The 21,928-nt window shown below is 56.4% G+C and overlaps 2 protein-coding genes across 6 annotated transcripts; one reads left to right on the top strand and one right to left on the bottom strand.

Moving 5' to 3' along the window:
- The first annotated feature begins 1,504 nt into the window (after nt 1-1,504).
- On the top strand, nt 1,505-6,371 carry ZNF526 (zinc finger protein 526). 5 transcript variants are annotated; one of them, XM_047077977.1, is made up of 4 exons: nt 1,520-1,603; nt 3,220-3,395; nt 3,485-3,584; nt 3,675-6,371. In XM_047077977.1, exon 4 carries the CDS (start codon nt 3,696-3,698, stop codon nt 5,718-5,720), a length of 2,025 nt encoding a protein of 674 aa, XP_046933933.1. In that variant the 5' UTR covers nt 1,520-1,603; nt 3,220-3,395; nt 3,485-3,584; nt 3,675-3,695; the 3' UTR covers nt 5,721-6,371. The 5 variants fall into 5 exon arrangements, with proteins under 5 accessions (XP_046933930.1, XP_046933933.1, XP_046933934.1 ...); XM_047077978.1 differs by having other exon boundaries at nt 3,220-3,319; XM_047077975.1 differs by having other exon boundaries at nt 3,220-3,584.
- Nucleotides 6,372-8,517: 2,146 nt separating this feature from the next.
- On the bottom strand, nt 8,518-18,369 carry GSK3A (glycogen synthase kinase 3 alpha). Its single transcript, XM_047077979.1, has 11 exons — nt 18,038-18,369; nt 15,960-16,147; nt 14,537-14,620; nt 14,254-14,364; nt 12,216-12,346; nt 12,015-12,121; nt 10,969-11,066; nt 10,791-10,886; nt 10,199-10,385; nt 9,777-9,869; nt 8,518-9,213 (listed from the first exon to the last, which is right to left on the bottom strand). The coding sequence occupies exons 1-11, from the start codon at nt 18,318-18,320 to the stop codon at nt 9,140-9,142; spliced, it is 1,452 nt and encodes a 483-aa protein (XP_046933935.1). The 5' UTR covers nt 18,321-18,369; the 3' UTR covers nt 8,518-9,139.
- Between the last annotated feature and the right edge of the window lie 3,559 nt (nt 18,370-21,928).

The raw sequence follows: 21,928 nt of genomic DNA on the forward strand, positions 1-21,928 counted from the left end.
TCGCCAGTGCTGCGCCTGCGCAAAGCGAGAGCGATTCCGCCTCTGAACTGGATCTGGTACCTGGTTGCAGGGTTCTTCTGTGAGCCCGTGACTTAACCCGTCGGGTCCTCGTTGCCCCCCATGTCAAATCCATCTCATGTACTACAGTTCCATCCTAATCACGACCTAGACGCCCACATTACCACTGCTCCTAGCTGCCCATGGCAAAGGACCACAATCCCAACAGTCCTGGCTTCAAATAGCGCCTAGGCCCCTTTATGATCAGGAATTGGACACTCCCCCATTACACTGCCCCTTATTCCTAATGGCAACCAGGAACCTACATCACAACTGTGCCATCTCATGCCCCCGACTGAAATCTCCCTTCATCCAACACAAACCCCCATAGCTAAGTTCTTCCCCTGATCAAGACCAGGAAGCTCCCGCATCTCATGTTAGGAACCAATACCTCCTTCCCGATTGCAATAGACCCCTCACCTCCTGATGTCATCCATCACAGTCCCCCATTACAGTCAGACACCCTGTCCCCGTCTCAAACACCCCTCCCTCTGAAACCCTTTCCAATCTCTGCCCTCCAAGGTCACAGGGCCTTCCAATACCCCCTCTTCTAACCTGCACCTACAAGTTGCACTCTCTCTAGCAAGAGAACTGGAGTCCAGGCTGTGTGTCTGAGCAGCTCCCCGAGGCAGGGCCTTGGGCGCGGTGGCAACCCCCCCAACACCCCCCCCACACACCTTGGTGAGTCAAGGCCAAGGCCCGCACGTGCCTTGAAACAAGTCCCCTACCCAGAGTGGTTCCCATCCCTGGGATTATCTCTCCTTAGAAGGCAGGAGACCTGGGTCCTGATTGGCACTGGCTCAGCGCTGGCTCTACTTGGGCTGCAGCAGTGACCTCGAAAGAGTCCCTCCCTTCGATGGCAATTGTCACCTACTGAAGCCCGGTGAATATCCTTAAATCAACCGAAGAGTGGGAGGGAAGGGAAAGCAGTTTTACAAACTGGGAAGGACTATGTCCATGTTACATGGGTTATAGGGAGCACCCACGGTGTATCAGGCCCTGTGCTGAGAGCTTTTACGTGTTTGATTTCATCCAATCCCCTCAACAGCCTTTGAGGTGAGTCAAGCCCATTTTACACACTACTAAAAGTGAGGTCCAGAGAGGGGAAGTACCCTCCAAAGCTGTGTCTGCCTCCAAAGCTGTGCTCTCGGAGATGCTCAGCCTCTTCAGCCATGAAATAACACCTCTGTCAAGGTCTCCCGCCACCCATTCCACTCCCTGGGCCCTCTTTTCCAATGATGCCCTCTTCTCACCGCTTAACTTTCTGATTCTTGGCAGAGCAGCCCAGGAGAACTGCGCAGGCGCTTGTCTGAGGCCCGACTCCGCCCACAGGGCACAGTTGTGTGCGTGGAGAAACTCGACGAACCCCGCCTGAGCGTCAACACGCAGGCGCGGGGGCGCGTGCCCTCTGCTGCCAGCTCTGATTGGCTGCCACGGGTAAGGGCACCGCCCAATGGTAGGTGTGGATAGTGAGGGGTCCCGCACGCCTGGAGCAGAGAGGGTCTGTGTCAAGAGCGGCGGGGGCTGCAGGAGGCGAGAGAGACGGGTGAGGGCGCCGCGGGGCGGGCGGGGGAAGAGAGCACTGGGCGTACGGAGGGGGCGGAGGGAGAACGAAGGGGACACTGAGGGACGAAGAGCCTTGGGGCCTGCGCTAGGGCGGGAGCGGCGCGGAGTGGAAGGAGAGCGCTCCTTCCTATGTGCCCTAGAGCGTTGATTAAGCTTCTGCGGCGTGCAGGACCCTACCCTTGAGCCCGCCGCCCCCAGCCCTTACAGGGTACTCTCGTGCTACGGAGTTGAGAAGTGCGGTCGGTGAAATGGGATGTGTAGCGGAAAAGTTGAACTTCCAGGCCCCTGGTGGGTTCTTTCCTGGAAGGACTTACTGATCTATGGTATAAAAAGCCCCTGTCTCTCCCTACCGATAGTACACAGTCCCATAATTGAGAAGGGAGGAATGTGGGCGAAAAGTCCGAATTTTAGATTACTCGAGGCAGCCTTCTGGAAGAACATTTACTGGGTGCCTACTTTGTGTAAGCCTTACCCCAGGCCTTGGGCCTCGCCCCATGGGAGTTCTCTGGAGTGTGGGGCTGTAAACAAGGAAGAACTGAACTCTTGGGCTCCGGGTTGACTACTTTCAGGAAGATACCTTATTGGGTGGCCGTTGTGTGCAGGGCCCAGGCGACTCGTATATTAGTGAGGGAGTTGGGATTTGTGGTTAAGAAAAAGTAACTCCTGGGCCTTTAGTGAATCATTTATTTGAGGAACATTTATTGGATATCAGCTGAAAACAGTCATGTGCTAGGCTGTGTTGTTGTGGAAATTCACGGTCTAATAGGAAAGTTGGCCTGGTGGAAGAAGTGCAATGGGCACAGGGAGAGTTAAGCTCTCATGGCCTCACTTCCGGGAGGGAGCATTATTCATTCATAGAATATCTACTGAGTACCTGCTGTGGGCTGATCATTGTTCTTGGTGCTGGAACCACATCAGTGATGAAGAGACTAACATCCCTCCAGGAGCTTAACATGAGCAACTTTGCATGCCTGGGTGTAAGCTGAGTTCCACCAGCCCTCTGGCACTAACAGATGAGTTAAAGACTGAGACAGTGGAGATTGGATTCAGAAAATTAGCAGGGGGTGGGAGGGCAGTCATTTACTAAAGTGCCTCTGAGCCCCTGCTGTGTAAAGAGGCCTGGGTTGAGCCCACGCATGTAGAAGGGGAGACAGGGCACATAGGCGGAGGTTCAGAAGTCAAAAATCCCTGGCCCGGGTCCGTGGTTTTGTTGGTGACATCAGCCCCTACAGTGAATCAGACCTGCCCTGCCTGCATGCTCAGTCTTGAGAGGAGCACAGACCTCAACCCGGACTCATGATAGTTGCTATGATAGAGGTGGCACAGGTTACCATAGGAACCCAAAGGACGAAGGAGTGGATGGACATCACCCTGAGAATGTAGAGATGTTGTCAGAAAAGGCTTCACAAAGGAAATGCTGGGCAGGAGTTTGCTGGACAAGAAGAGGAGAGAACTCTCTTGGCAGAAGGAATGGCAACCGCAAACACTTAGGACTCAAAAACAGCATCTCTGGAGAACTCCAAGTCATGGTTCTGTCTAACCTTTCTCAAGTACCAGGGTGTTTGTGGTCAGTACTACTTTTACCTCGTTTCACAGGTGACAAAACAGTCTCGGAGGAAGTAAGTGGTGGAACGCAGATTCAAGCCAAGGGCGGTCCGGTCCAGAAGCCTGCGCTCTCAAACACTGCTGCATGTCTGTGTGTACATACAGTAGGAGGAACGGGGCTGAACAGTGAGGAAACTACAGGCAGACGATGAGAGGCATAAAGAGAGGTGTCCTTAGAAAGGGTGCAACTGGCCCTGCGGGTAAGGAGGGAGGGTGACGTCTGAGGCCAGACTGAAAGAGGCTGTCTCTCTCACAGATGCCCGGCACCCTGGGGCAGGGGTCGGCTACAGAACCACAGGTTCATTGAAGACTGAGGCGTGAGCACTGGATGCAGGCTTGCCAATTGACAGAGGCCGGTGAGCGACAGGATGGGCAAGGAAGCTCTTGAGACATCCCTGCTTCTCTCAGGTTCTCGATGTTTCACCAGCTTCCCCTTTTTTCTCCAGGCACTACTCTCCCTCCCCACCATGGCAGAGGTGGCGGCTGAGGTGGCCGAGGCGGCCGAGATGCCAACACAGATGTCACCAGGGGCGATGGAGACATCAACACCGATGTTAGGAGAGGTGACGGAGATGGCAACAGAGGTGACCGAGATGACACCTGGGGAGGCCCTCGCCTCCTCCCTTTTCTTCCAGCACCACCAGTTCATGTGCTCTGAGTGCGGCAGCCTCTACAACACGCTGGAGGAAGTTCTCTCTCACCAGGAACGGCATGTGCCTGCTGTCACAGAAGAGGAGGCGCTGGTCACCCAGCATGCTGGCCTGGAGCCAGAGCTCATGGCGGGCACCGAGGATGGGCCTTTCCAGTGTGGGGAGTGCAGCCAGCTCATCCTGTCCCCTGGTGAGCTCCTGGCCCACCAGGACGCCCACCTCCGGGAGTCTGCAAGCCAGATCCAGTACCAGTGTGGGGACTGCCAGGAGCTCTTCCCCTCTCCTGAGCTGTGGGTGGCTCATCGCAAGGCCAGGCACCTTTCTGCTACGGCAGCCGAACCACCGGTGCTGCCCCCTCTGCCTCCCCCGGCACCTCCCCTCCCTGCTCCACCCGAAGTGAAGATGGAGCCCTACGAGTGTCCCGAATGTTCCACCCTCTGTGCCACTCCCGAGGAGTTCTTGGAGCATCAGGGCACCCACTTTGACTCCCTCGAGAAAGAAGAGCGCAATGGGCTCGAGGAGGAGGAAGAAGAGGAGGAGGAGGAAGACGACGAAGAGACGGAGGAGGAGGAGGAGGTGGTGGCAGAGGTTGGTGATGATGCCACGGGAGGCGACAGGGCCACAGCCGGCCGGGCCCGGGGCTGTGGGGACTGTCCCCCCCGCTGGACGTCAGCCGAGGCACGCCGGCGACACCGGCGGGCATCCCGCGGCCCGGCATCGGCAGCCCACCCCTTCCACTGCGACCAGTGCCAGCGCAGCTTCAGCTCGGCGAACCGGCTGCTGGCTCATGGGCGGGCGCACGTCGGCGGCACGCACGAGTGTACGACCTGCTCCAAGGTCTTCAAGAAAGCGGCGTCGCTCGAGCAGCACCTGCGGCTGCACCGCGGCGAAGCCCGCTACCTCTGTGTGGACTGCGGCCGCGGCTTTGGCACAGAGCTCACGTTGGTGGCTCACCGGCGGGCACACACCGCCAACCCCTTACATCGCTGCCGCTGCGGCAAGACGTTCAGCAACATGACCAAGTTTCTCTACCACCGGCGCACCCACGCGGGCAAGAGCGGGGCGCCCCCCGCGTTGGCGGCCGCCTCCCCGGCTCCGGCCGAGCCCTCGCCGCCACCGCCACCACCGCCGCCCCCCGCCCCGCCCGCCCAGCTGCCCTGCCCACAGTGCTCCAAGTCCTTCGCCTCGGCTTCCCGGCTCTCCCGGCACCGGCGCGCCGTCCACGGGCCCCCCGAGCGGCGTCACCGCTGCGGAGTGTGCGGCAAGGGCTTCAAGAAGCTGGTCCACGTGCGCAACCACCTGCGGACACACACGGGCGAGCGGCCCTTCCAGTGCCACTCGTGTGGCAAGACCTTTGCTTCTCTGGCCAACCTCAGCCGCCACCAGCTGACCCACACGGGTGCACGTCCCTACCAGTGCCTGGACTGTGGCAAGCGCTTCACGCAGAGCTCCAACCTGCAGCAGCACCGGAGGCTGCACCTGCGGCCCGTGGCCTTCGCCCGCGCACCCCGCCTCCCCATCACCGGTCTGTACAACAAGAGCCCCTACTACTGCGGGACCTGCGGCCGCTGGTTCCACGCCCTGGCAGGCCTGCGACTGCACCAGCGTGTCCACGCCCGAGCCCGGACCCTGACCCTGCAGCCGCCCCGATCGCCACCTCCTGCCCCGCCCCCGCCCCCTGAGCCTCAGCAGACTATCATGTGTACGGAGCTGGGGGAGACCATTGCCATCATCGAGACGTCCCAGCCTCTGGCACTTGAGGACACGCTGCAGCTGTGCCAGGCCGCCCTGGGGGCCGGGGAGGCGAGCGGGCTGCTGCAGTTGGACGCGGCCTTCGTGTGACGCAGCCGAAGAGCAGCAATAAGAGAGTTTGGTTGCCAACAACAATCGTGAGCACCTCCGGGAGAGAGGGGACCACCCCCTGGCAAGCCACTCTGGCACCTGATTGGGTGCCAGGATCCACCCTGGCCTCTTACCCACTGACTCCTCACAACGGCCCTGCCGGGTGTGTCTTGTCACTTTTCTCCGCCTCAGGGTAAACTGAAGCCCTGAGACGGGACGTGATCTGTCCCGGGTCCCCCCGGTGCGTTGCAGAGTAGCGTTTGCCGAGGCTCTTTGCTCCGCACCTGTCACCCTGGTGCCCAGCAACGTCAGGTAACCTTTCCTGAGCCCCGACCACGTGCCAGACCTGTGCTGGGCACTGTTGCATACCTCTGCGGGTTCTCGCTTGTCCCCAAGACTGTCACCTTCCCTGGACCCTGGGCATACAGGACTTGGCTCTGCCTGGTGGAGAGAGAGGTACTTGACTTCTCTGGGCTTCCTTAAGCTCACTTTTGACAATATGGAAGGAAATCTCTAGGTACCCACATACTCAGCTGCAGGCTGGGTGATGCTGGAACCCCGGGAATGACTCAGACCCAGACCCAGGCTCTACCCCAGGAGACGCTCAGTGGCAGTGGAGTTCACACAAGTACAGATGGCCTTGCTCTCTGAGTGTGTGTCATTGATTCATTCAGCCTGGGAGTCCACGGGCCTCCCTCCCACATGCCGGGGGCCAGAGAGGAGTCAGGCTCCTGCCCTGCCCCTGGGGAGCAGGCAGATCTCAGTCCCGGAATCCTCAGGACTGTGCTGGGGATGCACAGGGACGGTGGGATCCCAGAGCAGGGAACAAACCCCTTGGAGGAGGTAGTCCTTGTGGAAAACTTAGGAATCCGCCAGTGAAAGAGGAAGAAAACGTAACAGGCAGACGACACTGCAGAGAGGGTGAGTTCTTGGTGTACTTGGAGACCGTCCAGTTACAGCCACAATGACAGCACACGTGACCGCCTAGCCGTGGCAGGCACCACAGCTCGCACTGCACATGGATTGTGACCCGGCGGGCCCGTGTGGTGATCTCAGCATTAGCCCTGCTGTACAGATGAGAAAGCAGGGACAGGCACTCACCCAAGGTCTCACACTAGGCAGCAGTGTCGCTGAGATTTGAATCCAGGTGGTGCCTTCAGCCCACATCTGTAACCAGCACCGTTGAGCGAGTGCGACGTTTGAAACCGGTGCAGGGGTAGGGATGTTCAGGGGATTTGCTACATCTGGAGGAGAGGTGAGCCAGTGTCACCGAGCAGTTGGGGTTTGGTGAGGCCTTGAAAGATCAGAGGCCTTAGGAACAAGAAGGAATCCCCAACCTTTTTGAAGTCTACCTAGAGTGGCAGTCCTTCCCTCCCTAAACAGGAATAGATGATTTATGGCCGGTTCCTGGGGCAGGCTCCCACCAGGCCTCTACACACCAAAGTGCTCAGGTGGGGAGGCCTGGACCTGGGAAGGCTGTGAAAGTCAGACTAAGTTGGGGTAGCGGGGATGGTCAAAAGTGGGCCTTAGGGCTCCCCGGCATCAGGGTGGGGCAGGGGGTTGGCTGAAGATGGTCTAAGGGGAAAGGATGGGGCCAGACCAGGGCCGAGGCCATGGGAGTGGGAGGAGGGTGAGGCACATCCTCACTGACCTCACGGCTGAACAGATGTGAGCAGTAGGGAGGTAGGGGGGCCCCGGGAGTGCCCCTTGCCCAGACCAGCCCTTCTGTCCTGCTGTGGTCTCCTTGCTAGATGCATTTATCTTACAAACAAGGTGATACCCAGAGGGTCTTGAGCAGGAAAGGCCAAGGATTGTTCTGAATAGTTTACAGGTGCCCATGGGGCTGGCCCAAATAAACTGGAGAGTTCAGATGCCACAGGAACAGTCCCTGAACTCTTTGGGACATGTTCAAAACCCCTTCCCTTTTGGGGCTCAGTCGGTAGAGCACGCAACTCTTGATCTCAGGGTCGTAAGTTCAAGCTCCCCGGTGGGCGTAGAGATTACACAGTAACCAAGAAAAAAAACTTCCTTTTTTCTTCACAAGTGAAGTCCAGTGGAGGACGTATCAGTTGCTCCTCCTTCCACTTTTGAGGCCTCCTGCCCTCACATATCATTGGCACCACATGGAGGAGTGGCCATTTCCCTCTGCCCGTGGCCCCACCATGTTTTCATGGAAGGGGAGGAGGGAAAGAAACCAAGTTCTCTGTGCCAACCTTCCCAGGCTTGTCGCTTCCCAGCATCCCTAGGTATGGGCCGGCTATGTGCCCTCTTTAAAACAGAAACGAAAGCTTGGAGATCTGTTAGGGCTTGAGGACAGCTACTCTGCCCGTCTGTGCCCACTAAGGGTCTACATCTAGGCTGTTTTGGCCTGAATGACCCCTCATCATTCAGTGTCCCTGTGAAACAGCATGTAGCTTAGGCTATGAGACATAGAGCCATTTGTTCAAAGTCTCGACTCCGCCACTTCCACTCTGTGGCCTTGACCTCTGATCCCATTCTCTCAACTGTCGCCTGGGGATGACAGTGCCTGCTTCCCTCCAGATCAGTGCTGGGTCCATGAGGCAGGCTCCCACCAGGCCTCTGCAGTGGATAAGCCAGACTCAGTTTGTCACATGTGCAGAGGGGAGCTGAGGCACAGGAAAGCTGGGCCTGTGAGGCAGGGCCGGGACTCAAGCCTCCAACAGCCCAGCCTGGTGGGTTCACTCAGCCCCTTTCCCCTGCCTGAGAGGTCCTGTCCCAGAACAGCCCCTCAGGCATCACCCTCACCTCTGTGGAAACAAGGCAGCCAGACAGGAAGCAGGTTTTCATGCCAATAATTTATTGAACGGAGGTCTGTACACAGGCAAACCTTACTGTGGAAACTAAGACATCAGGAGCTCCCCCACCCACCCACCCCCAGCCCTCCAGGGTTGGGAGAGGAGGGAGGAGACCTTAGGGGCAGAGGACAGGAGGGGGGACAGCTGTAGAAGGGGGACGGGCCAGGTTGGACGGTGTGAATCGACGTTTTCTTTAAGAAAAAAATTATAACAATCTATTTACACCCGAGGGGGAAGGAGGAGCAGGGAAGGGAGGAGGAGTAGACGGGATGGTCTGGTTCTATTTACAAGGGACACAGGAGGGGAAGGGGGTTGGAGGAGTGTAGGCCTGGGAGGAGGGGAGGGGGCCGAGGGGGCAGGAGGTCCTCATGCCTCCAACCCCCTGTCCTTCCTTCTCTTCCCTCCCCACAACCAGTTAAAATCCTCTTAAAAAGCCCACCATAGGGTGAGGCTGGTGAGGGAGGGACTGGAGGTAGGGACAGGGACTCATTTACCTCTGCCCTCTAGTCTAGGGGCCCAGCCAGGTCAGGAGCTTGATGGGCTATGGTCCCCCTTCCCAGCCCCACTGGAGGCTCCCAGATGGAAGGGTAGTTGGTGGGGCCCTCAGGAAGAGTTAGTGAGGGGAGCTGTGGCGTCGGTCGACTGCCATTCCGAGCCGGTCTGAGCCTCACTTAAAGCTGAGGGGGAGGAAGAAGCAGACAGTTACCCTTTGCCTTGCAGACCTCCATCCCTCCAAGAGCAGGAACTCGGTGGGGGATGCTACATCGGAAACAGACAGCTGCCACTTTGGGTCCAGGGTTGCATGCTCAAATGCCAAAGGGCCAGGCTGGTCATGGACGGACTCCAGAGAGCCAGGCCCCACATAAAAGAGGGCAGCTGGAACTTGGCCCCGCTGACAGCACCACCCCGAGGAAAGGTAGGCCCGCACTGCCCAGTCAGATTTTCTTCCCCAAGAGAGACAGGAAATCTGAATTTGTACATGCAGTGGCCTCAATTTTTAAACGTGGACAAATTTAACTTTTTGTTTGTGTGTGCATGCCAAACGTTTGCCTTTGGCTTTCCAGTTAGCACTTAAACACAGATATAGATGATAATAGCCTACAAAGGTGACCATCAAGGCGTATACGATCAAAGTGTCAACAGCTTCCACACATGTGCAGGAAACTCTAGGGCTGTGGGAACAGGCCCGCCTCCCAGGCTGAGAAAGGCTTTCATCTGCCACAGATGGCCCCTGACTTACCTTGTGAGGATGGAGTGAGGGTGGCAGTGCCCGCTGGGGACCTCAAGTGAGGAGGGATGAGAATGGCGTTGAGAGATGGTTGGATGGAGAGTTCTAGGGACAGGAATGGACATGCCCAGTCAGGAGGCAGGGCACTGGGAGACAGGGTCAGGGTTAGGAGAGGGCACCAGGTAGGGACCCAGCTCTTGGCAAGGGTGTAGCCACTGAATGCTTTAAGTGAAAAACCAGAGGGAGCCTCGCACAGGTGATCACAGGGCATGGGTTAGGCAGGGTCAAGTCTCCTGTCTTGGAGGCATCTCCTGAGCCCCCAGGCCCTTCCTGTAGCCCACCCTCAGCGCCCCACTCCTGTCTGTAACACCAAGCACTCCTCCACATTCTCTGCCTGCCCCTCCGGTTCCCCAGATCCCAGGCTGTGCCCTCACCGCCAGGACTGAAATTGAAGAGGGGGGGAAGCGGGCGGTTGTTGGGAAGCTGGGTTCCGTGACATCGCAGTTCATCAAAGAAGCTGTGGGCGCAGGCTTCCAGAGGGGACAGCCTTGAGGACGGCGTGTACTCCAGCAGGCTAGAGCAGAGCGCGATGGCCTCCGGCGGCGTTCGAGATTTGAACACCTTAGGGGGAGGGGACAGAAGTCACCAGGGTGAAATGCCCCAGCACTGGGTTAGCCAGCATCGTGCTGCTACGGGGCCTGCAGCAAACGTGACTGGGTCCCGCACACCCACTTTCTAACTGAGGCACCACCACTGAGGGGCAGTCACCTTCTTTCGGGTGAGCAGTTCCCCCAGGTCCCATCACTGGACGGGCCCTGCTGGGAGCCTGTTTCCCCACCAGAAAAATGGCACTGTCGAACTTACCGTCGATCCTCACCTTCTCGAGTATGGGAGATGCCATAAAATTGGAAATGGGATGAGTTACTAACCCACTCCCAAGCCCTGACTCTATAGCCAGGTCCCCAGGCCAGCTGGCCTCCAAAGGGGACCTCAGCCATGCTGCCTGAGCCCCTAGCCCTTCCCCACCTTTGTCCAGGGGTGAGCTTTAATCTGGGGAAACTTGAACTCCGTGTAGTTGGGGTTCATCTCTCGGATCTGTTCCCGGGTTGGTGTTCCCAGCACCTGCAGAGAAAAGGAGGGGTCTGAGCCAAAGCCCCTCTCCCTTAGCCACCCCCCCCCCACCCACACTGTGCCGTGCCCTCACCTTGATGATCTCCACCAGCTGGTCTACCCCACTGTCCCCGGGGAAGATGGGCTGGCCCAGGAGGAGCTCAGCCAGCACGCAGCCAGCTGACCACACATCTGAAGGGGGAATGGGGGAGGGTCAGGGCTCCTCCACCCATCTCCTCACAAGTGCTTCGATCCCCCCCACAGTCACCCCGAGGGTGCCAGGAGCCCATTTTCTCAGCCCTGAGAAGCAGCACCCTGCTCAAGGTCCTACAGTTTAGAACGCCGGAGCCTGATGTTGAACCTCCAGGTCTGACTGACTGTGCCGCACTCTCCAATCTAAGTGTTTCCAGCCTTAATTGCCTCTCTCCCCTCAGTGACCCCAGTAAGCCCCTTCTCTACCTCTGGCCTCCAGATGGCCCAACATACCTAGAACAGGCATCTGTGTTCTTCGGGCCTCGGGAAGATAAAGCCTTAATTTCCAGGCCTAGCCTTTATCCTGCCCACAGGAACAGCTGCAACCTGGGAGTCTTGCCCCCCTCCCTGGTCTGTACTTGACCCCCAAGGCACAAGTTCACACCTAAGGACCATTCAGTTTCTCCACACTGCTGATGAATGTTCTCTCCAAACCCTTTCATGCCCCCGCCTCTTGCCTGGAAGGTAGTGCTGCCATCCCCACCAATGGGGAAAGACACGAGGCCCTGTGAGCAAGTCACACCCTCGCGGTAGAGAGCCACTGATTCCCCCAAGGTCACTGTCAGCCCCTCCCCCCCAAGGCGAGAAAAGAGGGCTGACTGGGAGGCTCCAGAGCCCGCATGGACTCTGGAGTCAGGTCAGCTTTCAAAGCCCAGCCCTGCCCAACCCCAGCAGTGCGAATGCAGGCAGGCGGCCTCCCCGCTCTCAGCCTCAGACTGCTCATCTGTGAACCGAGCATACGGCAGCATCGCCCTCCAAAGTTTGTGAGGACTGGATGAAAGAACACACGTTAAGCTTTTATCGCCGAGCTTGGCAGACAGCACACAGAAAGAACTCAAAAACTGCCATGACTGCCGTTGCCCACCCCCACCCTCCGGGAAGTCTGACCAATGGACGAGGTGTAATCAGTGGCTCCGAAGATCAGCTCCGGGGCCCGGTAGTAGCGAGAGCAGATGTAGGAGACGTTGGGCTCCCCCCGGACCAACTGCTTTGCGCTGTGGGAAGAGATGGGTGGGAGTAAACGCAAGGCCAGGGTTGGGGTCCCTCCTCGCCCCTTCGGCCACCCAGCGCACCCCAGGTCAGACCCACCTGCCAAAATCGCAGAGCTTGAGGACAGCAGTGTCAGGGTCCACCAGCAGGTTCTGGGGCTTGATGTCGCGGTGACACACGCCCTGGGAGTGGATGTAAGCCAAGCTCCGGAAGAGCTGGTACATGTACACCTGGGACAGGCAAGGGACAGCACAACTGTGGCCCAGGGCTGCCCACGGAACTTGCTAGTGCTCCACCCTCTTGGCCTCAAGAGCCCTCCCAAGCACCTCTCCAGTTGACTCACAAACTCTTCTACTGCCCCTGGGTCCTCAAACCTTACTCTGCACCAGGCCCACTTAGAGGGCTTGTTAAAACAGGGACCTCTGGGGCCCCCTCCCAGTTTCTGATTCAGTAAGTTCGGGATGGGGCATTTGCGACAGACCCCCTCAGGGCTGGCACTGCCCCGCACCTTGAGAATACTGCCTCAGTCACACATCTCAGCAAAAGCCTGATAAACACACACACACACACACACACACACACACACACACACACACACACACACACAAGGAAGGCCTTGCGGGAGCCAGTCACTCAGCTCCAAAACCACTGGCTATAGGAAGGGCTCGGCTTCCTTCAGCTGCCAGTCAAAACCACCCACGGGCTCGCCTCCCTCCAGCTGGATTTTCCTGCCACTCTCCCTCCCACTGGCTAGAACGTAAGTGCCAAGAGAGCAGGGATCTTTGTGTGTTCATCGCTGCTGTGTCCCCCAGGACCCAGGCCAGTGCCCAGCACATAGCAACTGCTCAGGCCGGCTTCCTGGGCCCCCCTCCTCCATTCCCACTGCCCTTGGCTAGAGATGCCGCTTCCTCACCCTGCACCTAATGATCTCCCAGAAGCCTTCCTTGATCCTTCTCACCCCCAAAGCAGGCAGGGCCGGGGGCCTCCTGTTTCCAGAATTCCCTGTGTTCCTTCTACTATGGCAGTTGCTAGTAGTTTTATAGTTCTTTGTAACGACAGCTGTCTACTCCGCTAAACTGAGAGCTCTTCAGGAACAAAGCCTGGGTCTCAGTCAGTTAGGCCTCTGGAACTGCATTGGGTTCAGCACACAGGCAGCCACAGTAGGGATTCACCAAACCAGAGGACTCCCCTCCTGGGAGGCGCAGTCCCCCAGCACCAACCCCTGATAGAGCTCTGTAGCTCACCGAGGCCCAGGGTTCTTAAAGCTAGCAGGAGGATCTTCAGCCAACCTGAACCCACCCACCTCCTCCCAGTGCAGAAGGCTGCTCCGGGGGTGCCTGGGTGGCTCAGTCGGTTAAGCGTCTGACTTCGGCTCAGGTCGTGATCTCACAGTTCGTGGGTTCAAGCCCCGCGCCAGGCTCTGTGCTGACAGCTCAGAGCCTGAGCCTACTTTGGATTCTGTGTCTCCCTCTCTCTCTGCCCCTCCCTGGCTCACACTCTGTCTCTCTCTCTGTCTCTCTCTCAAAAATACATAGACATTAAAAAAATAGTAATTAAAAAATAAAAAAAGAAAAAAAAAAGAAAGCTGCTCCAGCCTCTGTTCTCCACATCATCCCTAGGCTCATTCATTCATTCATTCATTCACCCATTCATTCAAACACCTCCTGAAAGAGACTAACACCCGGGGCACAGCACCAGGCCCTGGGGAATGAACCCAGGTTCTGTGGACAGCAACCTTCCTCCAACCCTGCCTCCTTCCCACTCCCCTCTGCCAAGGCTTTGCAGGCCAGGACTCTGACTTCAGCATCTCTCCCTTCACATTCTCGGTCCCCACCCCAATTCTAACTCCACCAACAATACTGGTGCCACTGGGCTCCCAGGGTGGACCCGAGCAGGTACCGTGCAGTCTTCCCCAGACCCCAGTCAGCCTGCCTCCCTGATTCGGTCAGGCCTCAGGTTGGCTTGCCCTGCATTTGGCAAGCTCTGTCTATGGTGGTTATGGAGTCAAGAGCAGGGAACACACAGCCTGCAGAGACCAACATAAAGTTGGGAGGAAGAAGGAACCCACAGAAGGCAGGAGGATCCAGAGCCCCTGGCTTTGTAGGCCTGGGTCCCAGCAGCCTGCCCGCCTGCCCACCTTGACATAGATGATAGGGATGGTCAACTTGGCCTTGGTGAAATGGCGGGCCACCCGGTACACTGTCTCGGGCACGTATTCCAGCACCAGATTTAGATAAAGCTCGTCTTTCTGCAGAGAGCAAAGGAGAGGTGTGAGGCACTGTGAGGAAAGAGCGGGGGGGGGGGGGGCAGGGGGAGGCTTGTGGGGGATAACGGGGGAAGGACTGGCAGTCACGAGAAAGGCAGGCAGGAACATGGGTGGAGTCAAGGTGGAAGACTCCCCCGCATGGGCAAGGCCTCACCTTCTCTCCACTGGAGTAGAAAAAGTATCTCAGCCTCACAATATTGCAGTGGTCCAGCTTACGCATAATCTGCAGCTCTCGGTTCTTGGGAGCAAAAGGAAAGTGCCTCAGACAACGGCCGACTCTCCCCACCTCCCCTCCCTGGCGCCCCTCACCACAGCCCTGCTCCTCTACTCCTGCCAACAGAGCCAGGTGGCTACTCCTTGCGTCCCAGCTCCAGGGCCCCTCTAGCACAGACCCTAATTCCTTACCACTACCCATTTCCCTCCCCCACAAGCTGAAGGCCTATGGACTAAACCCAACCTACAGATCAGCTTTCTTCAGCCCACTGTTCAAAAATTCCCAATGCATTGCTAACATCTGAAAATCAGGGGTCTCCATGTATGAATCCACTTTTCCTGCTTGTCTTGAAAAATCAGATGATATGGCCACACAAGGCCCGAGTGCCAACAGACAAGTACTGGCCACCCAGTTCACCCTGGTCCCCACTTCTCTCTATTGCCTCCCCTGGAGGCATCTGGGCCCTTGAACCCTGACTTGGATCTTAAGTCCCAGACTCCAGACTTCCATCTTCCCAGAGCCTCAGTCTCTTCCCTATTCTCTGTTCCCCTGAGTTCTGGCCTCAGAATTCCCACCCTCAGATCCCTCGCACTTCTGGGACTCCATGCTAATCAAATTCTGGCCCACACCCTGGAGCTCCTCCTGCCCAAGGGTTCTCACTGCCAAGACCCAGTCCCTGACCTGGTTCGCTCCCAGCCTAGGCTCAGTTCGTTTATATCCAGGCCAGCCTAAGCTCCAAAATGCCAGTCCTTGCAACACCAACTGTCCCTCGACTTCTACCTCTTCCATCTCCTTTTGGTTCCCTGGACCTCCACTAGGTTATAGGGCACATCTGTCCTCAGGGGGACAGATGCCCACACCAAGGCACATGGTTTGGTGAGCAGAGTACAGTCTGGATTTCATCCTGCACTTGCCAAGCACCTGGGTCAGAGCACGACCTTCACAAACACACTCATCACCCTCTACCAGCTTCCTTTCTCCTCTGGGCAGAAGCGTAACTTAGCGGGTAAGGTGGAAGGCTTCGGAATCAGACAAGCCAGAGGCTAGTCTTGCTGTCAAGTCAATTCTCTTATCTGGGTCTCGGTCTTAGAATGAGGATAAGACACCAGTGTCCACCCTCAGAGAACCTTCATGTGAATCAAATAACAACTTGCCTAACAAAGCACTTCACCCAGAGCAAAAGCCCAACATCAGCTCTGGGCTCTCTTGGAACCCACACTCCCATCTTCCACACACTTTTCCACTCCTTTCTCTTCTGGCTCATGTTCAGATCCCGTGAAAACCCAAATCCAGCACCCTCACTAGGGTGCTCTCACCCATTATGCCTGGTCACACCTCCTTGTCCCCATTTGCCCCAAGCTACCTTGAACCTCTTGTCCTGGAGAACCTTCTTGATGGCCACCAGTTCCCTGGTCTCAGCCAGCCGTGCCTGGTACACGACCCCAAACGAGCCATTGCCAATCACTTTGATGTCTGTGTAAGCCACCTCCTGGGATCGCTCTGGGCCTTGGCCTAGAGTCGCTACCACTGTGGTCACCTTCCCGCTGTCACCTGGGGAACAAAGGGGACACACATCCACTGACCTTCCCCCTCTTGCCACCACCCAATCACAGGGCTGTGGGGAGGGAGGCGAATCTCTATAGGATGCTCACTGGGGGCCTTTGTCTCTTCTCTGTCTTTGAGCAGAGGTGGCTGCTGGATGCCTCTGGGTGCCCTTTCTCCTCTTCCCTTCAGGGAACCCTAAATCCTGCTGCTTCTCTGGGTGGGAAGACACTGACACTTAAACTTCTTGCTGTTCAAGGATTGATAACCCAGAATTTCTACCTCTAGTGAGCAGCAAATCACTGGTCCCGCTTGGTCTGAGGGCATCCTCATACTCTCAGATGATGACTGTATCCACTCTGAGCTTCCTGCCTGCTGGCCCCACTCCTGACTGGGAAAAGCCTGACCTAACCTCTCCCACTTACCAGAGCAGTGACCCCGAGGCACTTCTACTTTAGGAAAGCACTAGCCTTTCTCTCAGCTTGAGGGACAGTGACCACTAAGTCCTCCTTGCTAGAGCTGATAACCACCACTATTTTTTAGTGGCAGAAAGGACTCCTCCAGGTATGAGTGACAAGGTCATGACTTTCACAATAAGCCCTTCCCCAACTACTCTGGAGTTAGAAAAGGCGCTGACCTGGCCTCCTCATCTGTGTGGTCCAGAGTTCCAGACCCCTTCCTGTATTTGGGTGGTCCCCAATGGAAAGTACTAAGTCGTGAGACTGATGAACCTGGCCTCCATTAACAAGGGGCCATCCCAGCCTCAGTCCTTTGAAGGAAAGCTGTAAGTTCCAATTCCATTCTCTGAACAGCAGCAAAGTTTTGTGGCATTCTTAGGGAATAGTGACCTCTTTTCTTTGGTGAACTTTTCATCAATTTCCCAAAGAAAAGGGGTCACTGATGAACCAAATTTGTTTTGAGGGGCACTGACACCTTCTTTTGGAGGAAGATGATCCTATGTGGCTATTCTTCCAGAGCTAATGACACCATACCTCAGAACAATGATAAGGGTAGAACCTTAGATCCATATTCAATGGGGAACTGTGACCCTCCCTGACACTGTTCCATTTTTTGTGGAAGGAGACTTACCGAGCAAGTTTTTTTTTGTTCTGTTTTGTTTTTAAGTAAATTCTACCCCCAACGTGGGGCTCGAATCCATGACACCAAGAACAAGAGTCGCATACTCTACAAACTGAACCAGCCAGGCACAAGCCAAGTTTTTGGAAGAACAGTGCCTATGGACTTGTTTGGCAGGGTATACTGATTCCCAGTCTGTCCTCATTTCTAAGAAGCACCAACTATTAATTTCCACCATTGGGGGTACAGTTCTATCTGTTATGGACAAATGATGGTAACAGGTCTTGCATTTTAAAAGGAAAGACTGCCTGGGTACCAGTTTGGGAAGCCCTGGCCCTATCCTTCCGGGGACACAGTAACCTCAAATCCATTCCTATGTGATATTCACTCCAAACCTCCATCGTCTAAAGGGGAGCAAATTCGATCCCCTTTTTGGGGTGACGGTGATCTTCTTTTTGGGAACAATACCCCTTTAGCCCCATTTGCAGGCGAGGATGACTCCAGATCCTGTTGTCTAATGGATGGCAACATCAGATTCCTGTTTTTAAGGCTCAGGGACCCAACATCTCAGTACTAGAAGAACAGAGACCTGTGACCCCTGTTTCCTTGAGGACCACTAATCTAATCCTAATATCCAGTCCTAAACTCCAATTGATGGTAACCCCTCAAATCCCTTTCTCTGGGAAGGGGAGCGCTCAAATCCCATCTTTGGAAGCACAGGGAGCTGGACCTCCTATCTGGGCATATGGAAGAAGCTGATCGACGTTTGAAGGGCTTCGGGAACCTTGATCTCCACCCTCCACGGACGCCGCTAATACTCACGGCCCAGCTTCACTCCGGGCGGCGGGAAGCTAGTGCCCGCACCGGGGCCGCCGCTGCCTCCTCCGCCGCTGCCGCTGGGGCCACCCCCGGAGCTCGAGGCCCCCACGCCCCCACCCATGGCTCCGACTGACGCCTTCCCACCGCCGCTGCCGCCCGGACCGGAGGCCGAGCCCCCGGGGCCGCCGCCGCCACCACCGCCTCCGCCGCCTGGCTCCGCGAACGAGCTGGTCCGCGCCCGGCCCGAGCCCCCAGGGCCGCCTCCTGAAGGCCCGCCGCCGCTCATGGCGCCGAGCGCAGGCCCAGGCCACGGGGCTCGGGCTGCCCGGGCTGCCCCCGCCGCCGCCGCCGCCGCCTCCCCCGGGCTCTGGCCTCTTCCAGGCCGCGCCGCTCGGGCTCCGGCTCCGGCCCAGCGCCCGCCGCGGGGCACGTTGGGAGATGCAGTCCGCCTGCCCTACGCGCCGCCGTCGCCGCCCTCTGTCCGCACAGAGAGCCGCGAGGCACGCCGGGAAATGGAGTCTGCAAAGGCCTCAGAGCCCACCGCGGGGGATGACGGACCGCGCTGCACGTCAGGAAAGAGTCCTGGGCAATAAGTCAGCCAACTGTGTCGACTGCGGACTCTGAAGCACATTGGGAAGCGGAGTCAGAGTCGCACACTCACACACTCACTCCATTGCAGCAACTGTGAGCCCTAAATGTGCTTCAAAAATGTAGTCGCAGCCACTCTTTCAGTGAGCTTTGTAGGCCGATGCACGCCGGGAAATGGAGTCCAGACGCTTATTTAGTCTATTGGCCGTGTATGCCGATCCGTGCCAAGTGCACGGTGGGAAATAGAGTCTGCGCCGGTGCATCCGCAGATACCGGACCGTGAAGCAAGCCGGGAAATGGAGTCGTCGCCACGCCCTCACCGCATTGCAGGTGTAACGCGACTTCCAAAGCACGCCGGGAAATGGAGTCCCAGGTACTACCTAAGCCCCAAGTGGACACTGCAATTATGGAGATAGGCTGGGAAATAAAATAGGTACGGCGTTCCTCTGCATCTCCTACGCTATGCCGCAGTCCCTACCGGGAAATGTAGTCAACACCAAGGCTTCAGAGTAGTTGCTACAGTGAACTTTGTGTCTTCTGGGAAATGAAGTTCAAGGCGGCCTCCCCGTTTGACTGAGCGGGAGGGATCTACGAGGAACCCGAAGCATGCTGGGGAATAGTCCAGTCAGGATACTGACCCTTTGTGAGATGAGACTGCAGAGGCTTGCTGGGAAGTGGAGTCCAGCCGGTACTTTTGGGAAAGCGAGAGCCGAAGGTGAAAGACATCAATCCCCCCGGGAGACTGTAGAGTGTTCAACGCCTCCTTCCCCTCCCCCAGGTCCCAAGAAAGTGACGAAGTCTATCAGGGGCTGCGGGAAAATGGGAGCCCAAACATTCCAAATTCCAAGTTTCCACTAATCAGGGAGGAAAAATCCCCCGCAAACGACTTGGGAAACAAAGTTCCTAGTGGTCTCTCAGAACAATAGCCTTCAGATACAATCTAGCTTTTTCTACCAACGTGGGTTGCACCAAGAGGCTGAGAGGAGAATTAAAAGAGGTGAAAAAAGAACTTCTGATTTGAACCCTCTTTCAGCCTTTTGCGTTCTCCCGCTTCCCAAGTTTACAGGATCCAGGAGGGCCCAAATCAAGGAATCAAGGAAGCCGACTGTTAGGAGTAGCCTCAAGTTTTGTGCACGGACTATGTCGCCCTATTTATCGACTAATAAATACCCGGGAGGACTCTATCCCCAAAGGACGCTGGGAAACGGAGTTCGTGTGAGGTGTGTGTGTGTGTGTGTGTGTGTGTGTGTGTGTGTGTGTGTCCCGGAAATACTTGGAACTAGAATGAAATCATCTTCAGCCCTCCTGCCTCGTAGAATAATGGGAAATGGAGTCTGTAGACCTTCACTTTAATCCGAGCCAGTGTTCATACTAATTGTCCTGCCCTTTCTAAAGCCTGAAGAAACTTTCATACACTCGATCTAACTGCAGTTCTCAGCGGGCACAGAGCAGACAGTATCGCTCAGGCCTTCTAGGACTACATTAACCAGAAGGCAAAGCGCGGACATACTTCCGCTCCCTTTTCAATGAATGCAACTGCATTACGAACAGTTCAGAGTCTGGGAGTCGTAGTTTTTCAGCCAAATGGTGGTTGCTGCCCTCTGACGGCAGCTCGAAAGATGAAAAGCAAAAATCTGAATCAAGCAAGCCCCAAGCCTGGGAAATCCTACACTGGACCAACAAGGCCCAAAAGGACAGCGGAGCGGGGCGGGATGGCGGCGGTTACTTAACTGCCAGAATTCATAGGACATGCGCAGTGGACGGCGCGTGGGCAACCGACAGGAGGGGATTGGGGTCGGTGGGAGTCTGAGGGCGACCGTCTGAGGGAATTTTAACAAGATGTTTGCAGGGGTGAGAACGTTTGTTGAGGGGTGCTAGGACAGATTGTCTGTGTCTATGAGGGGCCTGTGGTGTCCGGAGGTGTCCAGGGGAGTCTGTGAAGTGAAGGGGTCTTACTGGGACCAGTGGAGAAGTCAGGGGACTTGAGGTGCCTTTAAAAGGTCTGTGGGATGCCAAGAAACTACTCCAGACCGAGGGACCCGAAGGGGTGAGCAATGTTTAAGAAGCACCAGGAAGGAGAATCGGGTGCCTGGGGTGGGGGGGGGGGAGGTCTGGGTCTGGGGATTATAGGCTTGAAGAGAGTCTCTGAAGGATGAATTAATTGATGAAAAATTGTGAGATCGACAAAGGGCTTTCTACTGGGATGTGGAAGACATCGAGGGTGTGGTCTTGCAGAAATTGAATAGATTTCTAGATTTGGGTGGGTCATTAAAGACTGGCGGAGCTGCTGGAGTTTACAAAACTAAATTCCACCTGTGACACCCCACTAGGTCAGAAATGGGGGCAACAAGTCTGACCTAGAGAGCAGTTCTAAAGCCGAGCACTCCTTAATCCATATTGGACCTGGTGTTCTGAAGGCACTGAAATCGAACTGAGACACTCGTCTGGGTCCTTCCCCCGCTCCCCGCAGTGATAACACCCCCCTCTCTCCATCACACCACCACCACCAGCAACTCAGTTGCATCTATGTTGCCAGGAGACATGCCTCATCCCAACTTCCAGAAATAGCCCAGTGGCCCCCACCCCAGGGAGTGACTTACATCACCCAGGAGAGGGAGCAGTTGCCCGCAGGCTGCCAAGGGAGCCTGGGTTTCCTGCCAGTACCCCAGCCCTGGATCTTCTTTTCACTGCCAATCGACATCATCTGGGACCACCCACCCCGGGCTGGCAGGAAATGAGGGTGAAGCCTGAGTAGATAAGAGTTGCCAGTTCCTTCCCCCTCAGAGTTGCACAGGGTGGGGTTTCTCCATGAAGCCAGTCCAACAGGCCTGAGCCCTCAATTCCCACCTCATTTCTTAGCTGTGTGGCCTTGGGGAAACTCCTTCCTCTCTCTGGGCCTCAGGCACCTCACCTGCACTGTAGGGGTTGGGCAGTCTCTAAGGACCCTTGCAGATTGGATTCCTTCTCCTGGCTCTTTCATCCCTGAATCAAGCTCTCCAGCCTGAACTTCTAGCTTTAGGAGCTCACCTTTCAGATCCTATGATTGAAACCTTTGTCTGGATCCAACTGTCCTGGCCTGAGGAAAAGGAGTTGTTGAAAGAACACAGGCTTCAGAAACAGACCTCGTTTAAAGTCCTGGCTGGGGTTAGGGCCTTGGGCAAGTCATTTAACTGAACTGCTTGCCCCCACATTGCTGGGTGTTAGAAATAAAGCACTGCAGCTAACTAGGTATTAGGTACCTGGTACATAGCACGTCGTCGATCAGTAACAACCAGGATTAAGCCTGTCCCTTAACTCGCTGACAGG

The sequence above is a fragment of the Lynx rufus genome, unplaced genomic scaffold (genome assembly GCF_022079265.1).
Source record: "Lynx rufus isolate CCGP_SWC_20201006 ecotype Redwood Valley unplaced genomic scaffold, mLynRuf1.p SCAF_16, whole genome shotgun sequence".
Classification (NCBI taxonomy): domain Eukaryota; kingdom Metazoa; phylum Chordata; class Mammalia; order Carnivora; family Felidae; genus Lynx; species Lynx rufus.

Coding starts and splice junctions, on each gene's coding strand:
- ZNF526 (XM_047077974.1), top strand. CDS start 1,511: ATGGTAGGTGTGGATAGTGAGGGGTCCCGCACGCCTGGAGCAGAGAGG. Junction 1,604..3,674: donor GCAGGAGGCGAGAGAGACGG/GTGAGGGCGCCG, acceptor TTTTTTCTCCAG/GCACTACTCTCCCTCCCCAC.
- GSK3A (XM_047077979.1), bottom strand. CDS start 18,320: ATGAGCGGCGGCGGGCCTTCAGGAGGCGGCCCTGGGGGCTCGGGCCGG. Junction 14,365..14,536: donor TCTACTCCAGTGGAGAGAAG/GTGAGGCCTTGC, acceptor TGCTCTCTGCAG/AAAGACGAGCTTTATCTAAA. Junction 11,067..12,014: donor TGATTACACCTCGTCCATTG/GTCAGACTTCCC, acceptor TTCCCCCTTCAG/ATGTGTGGTCAGCTGGCTGC.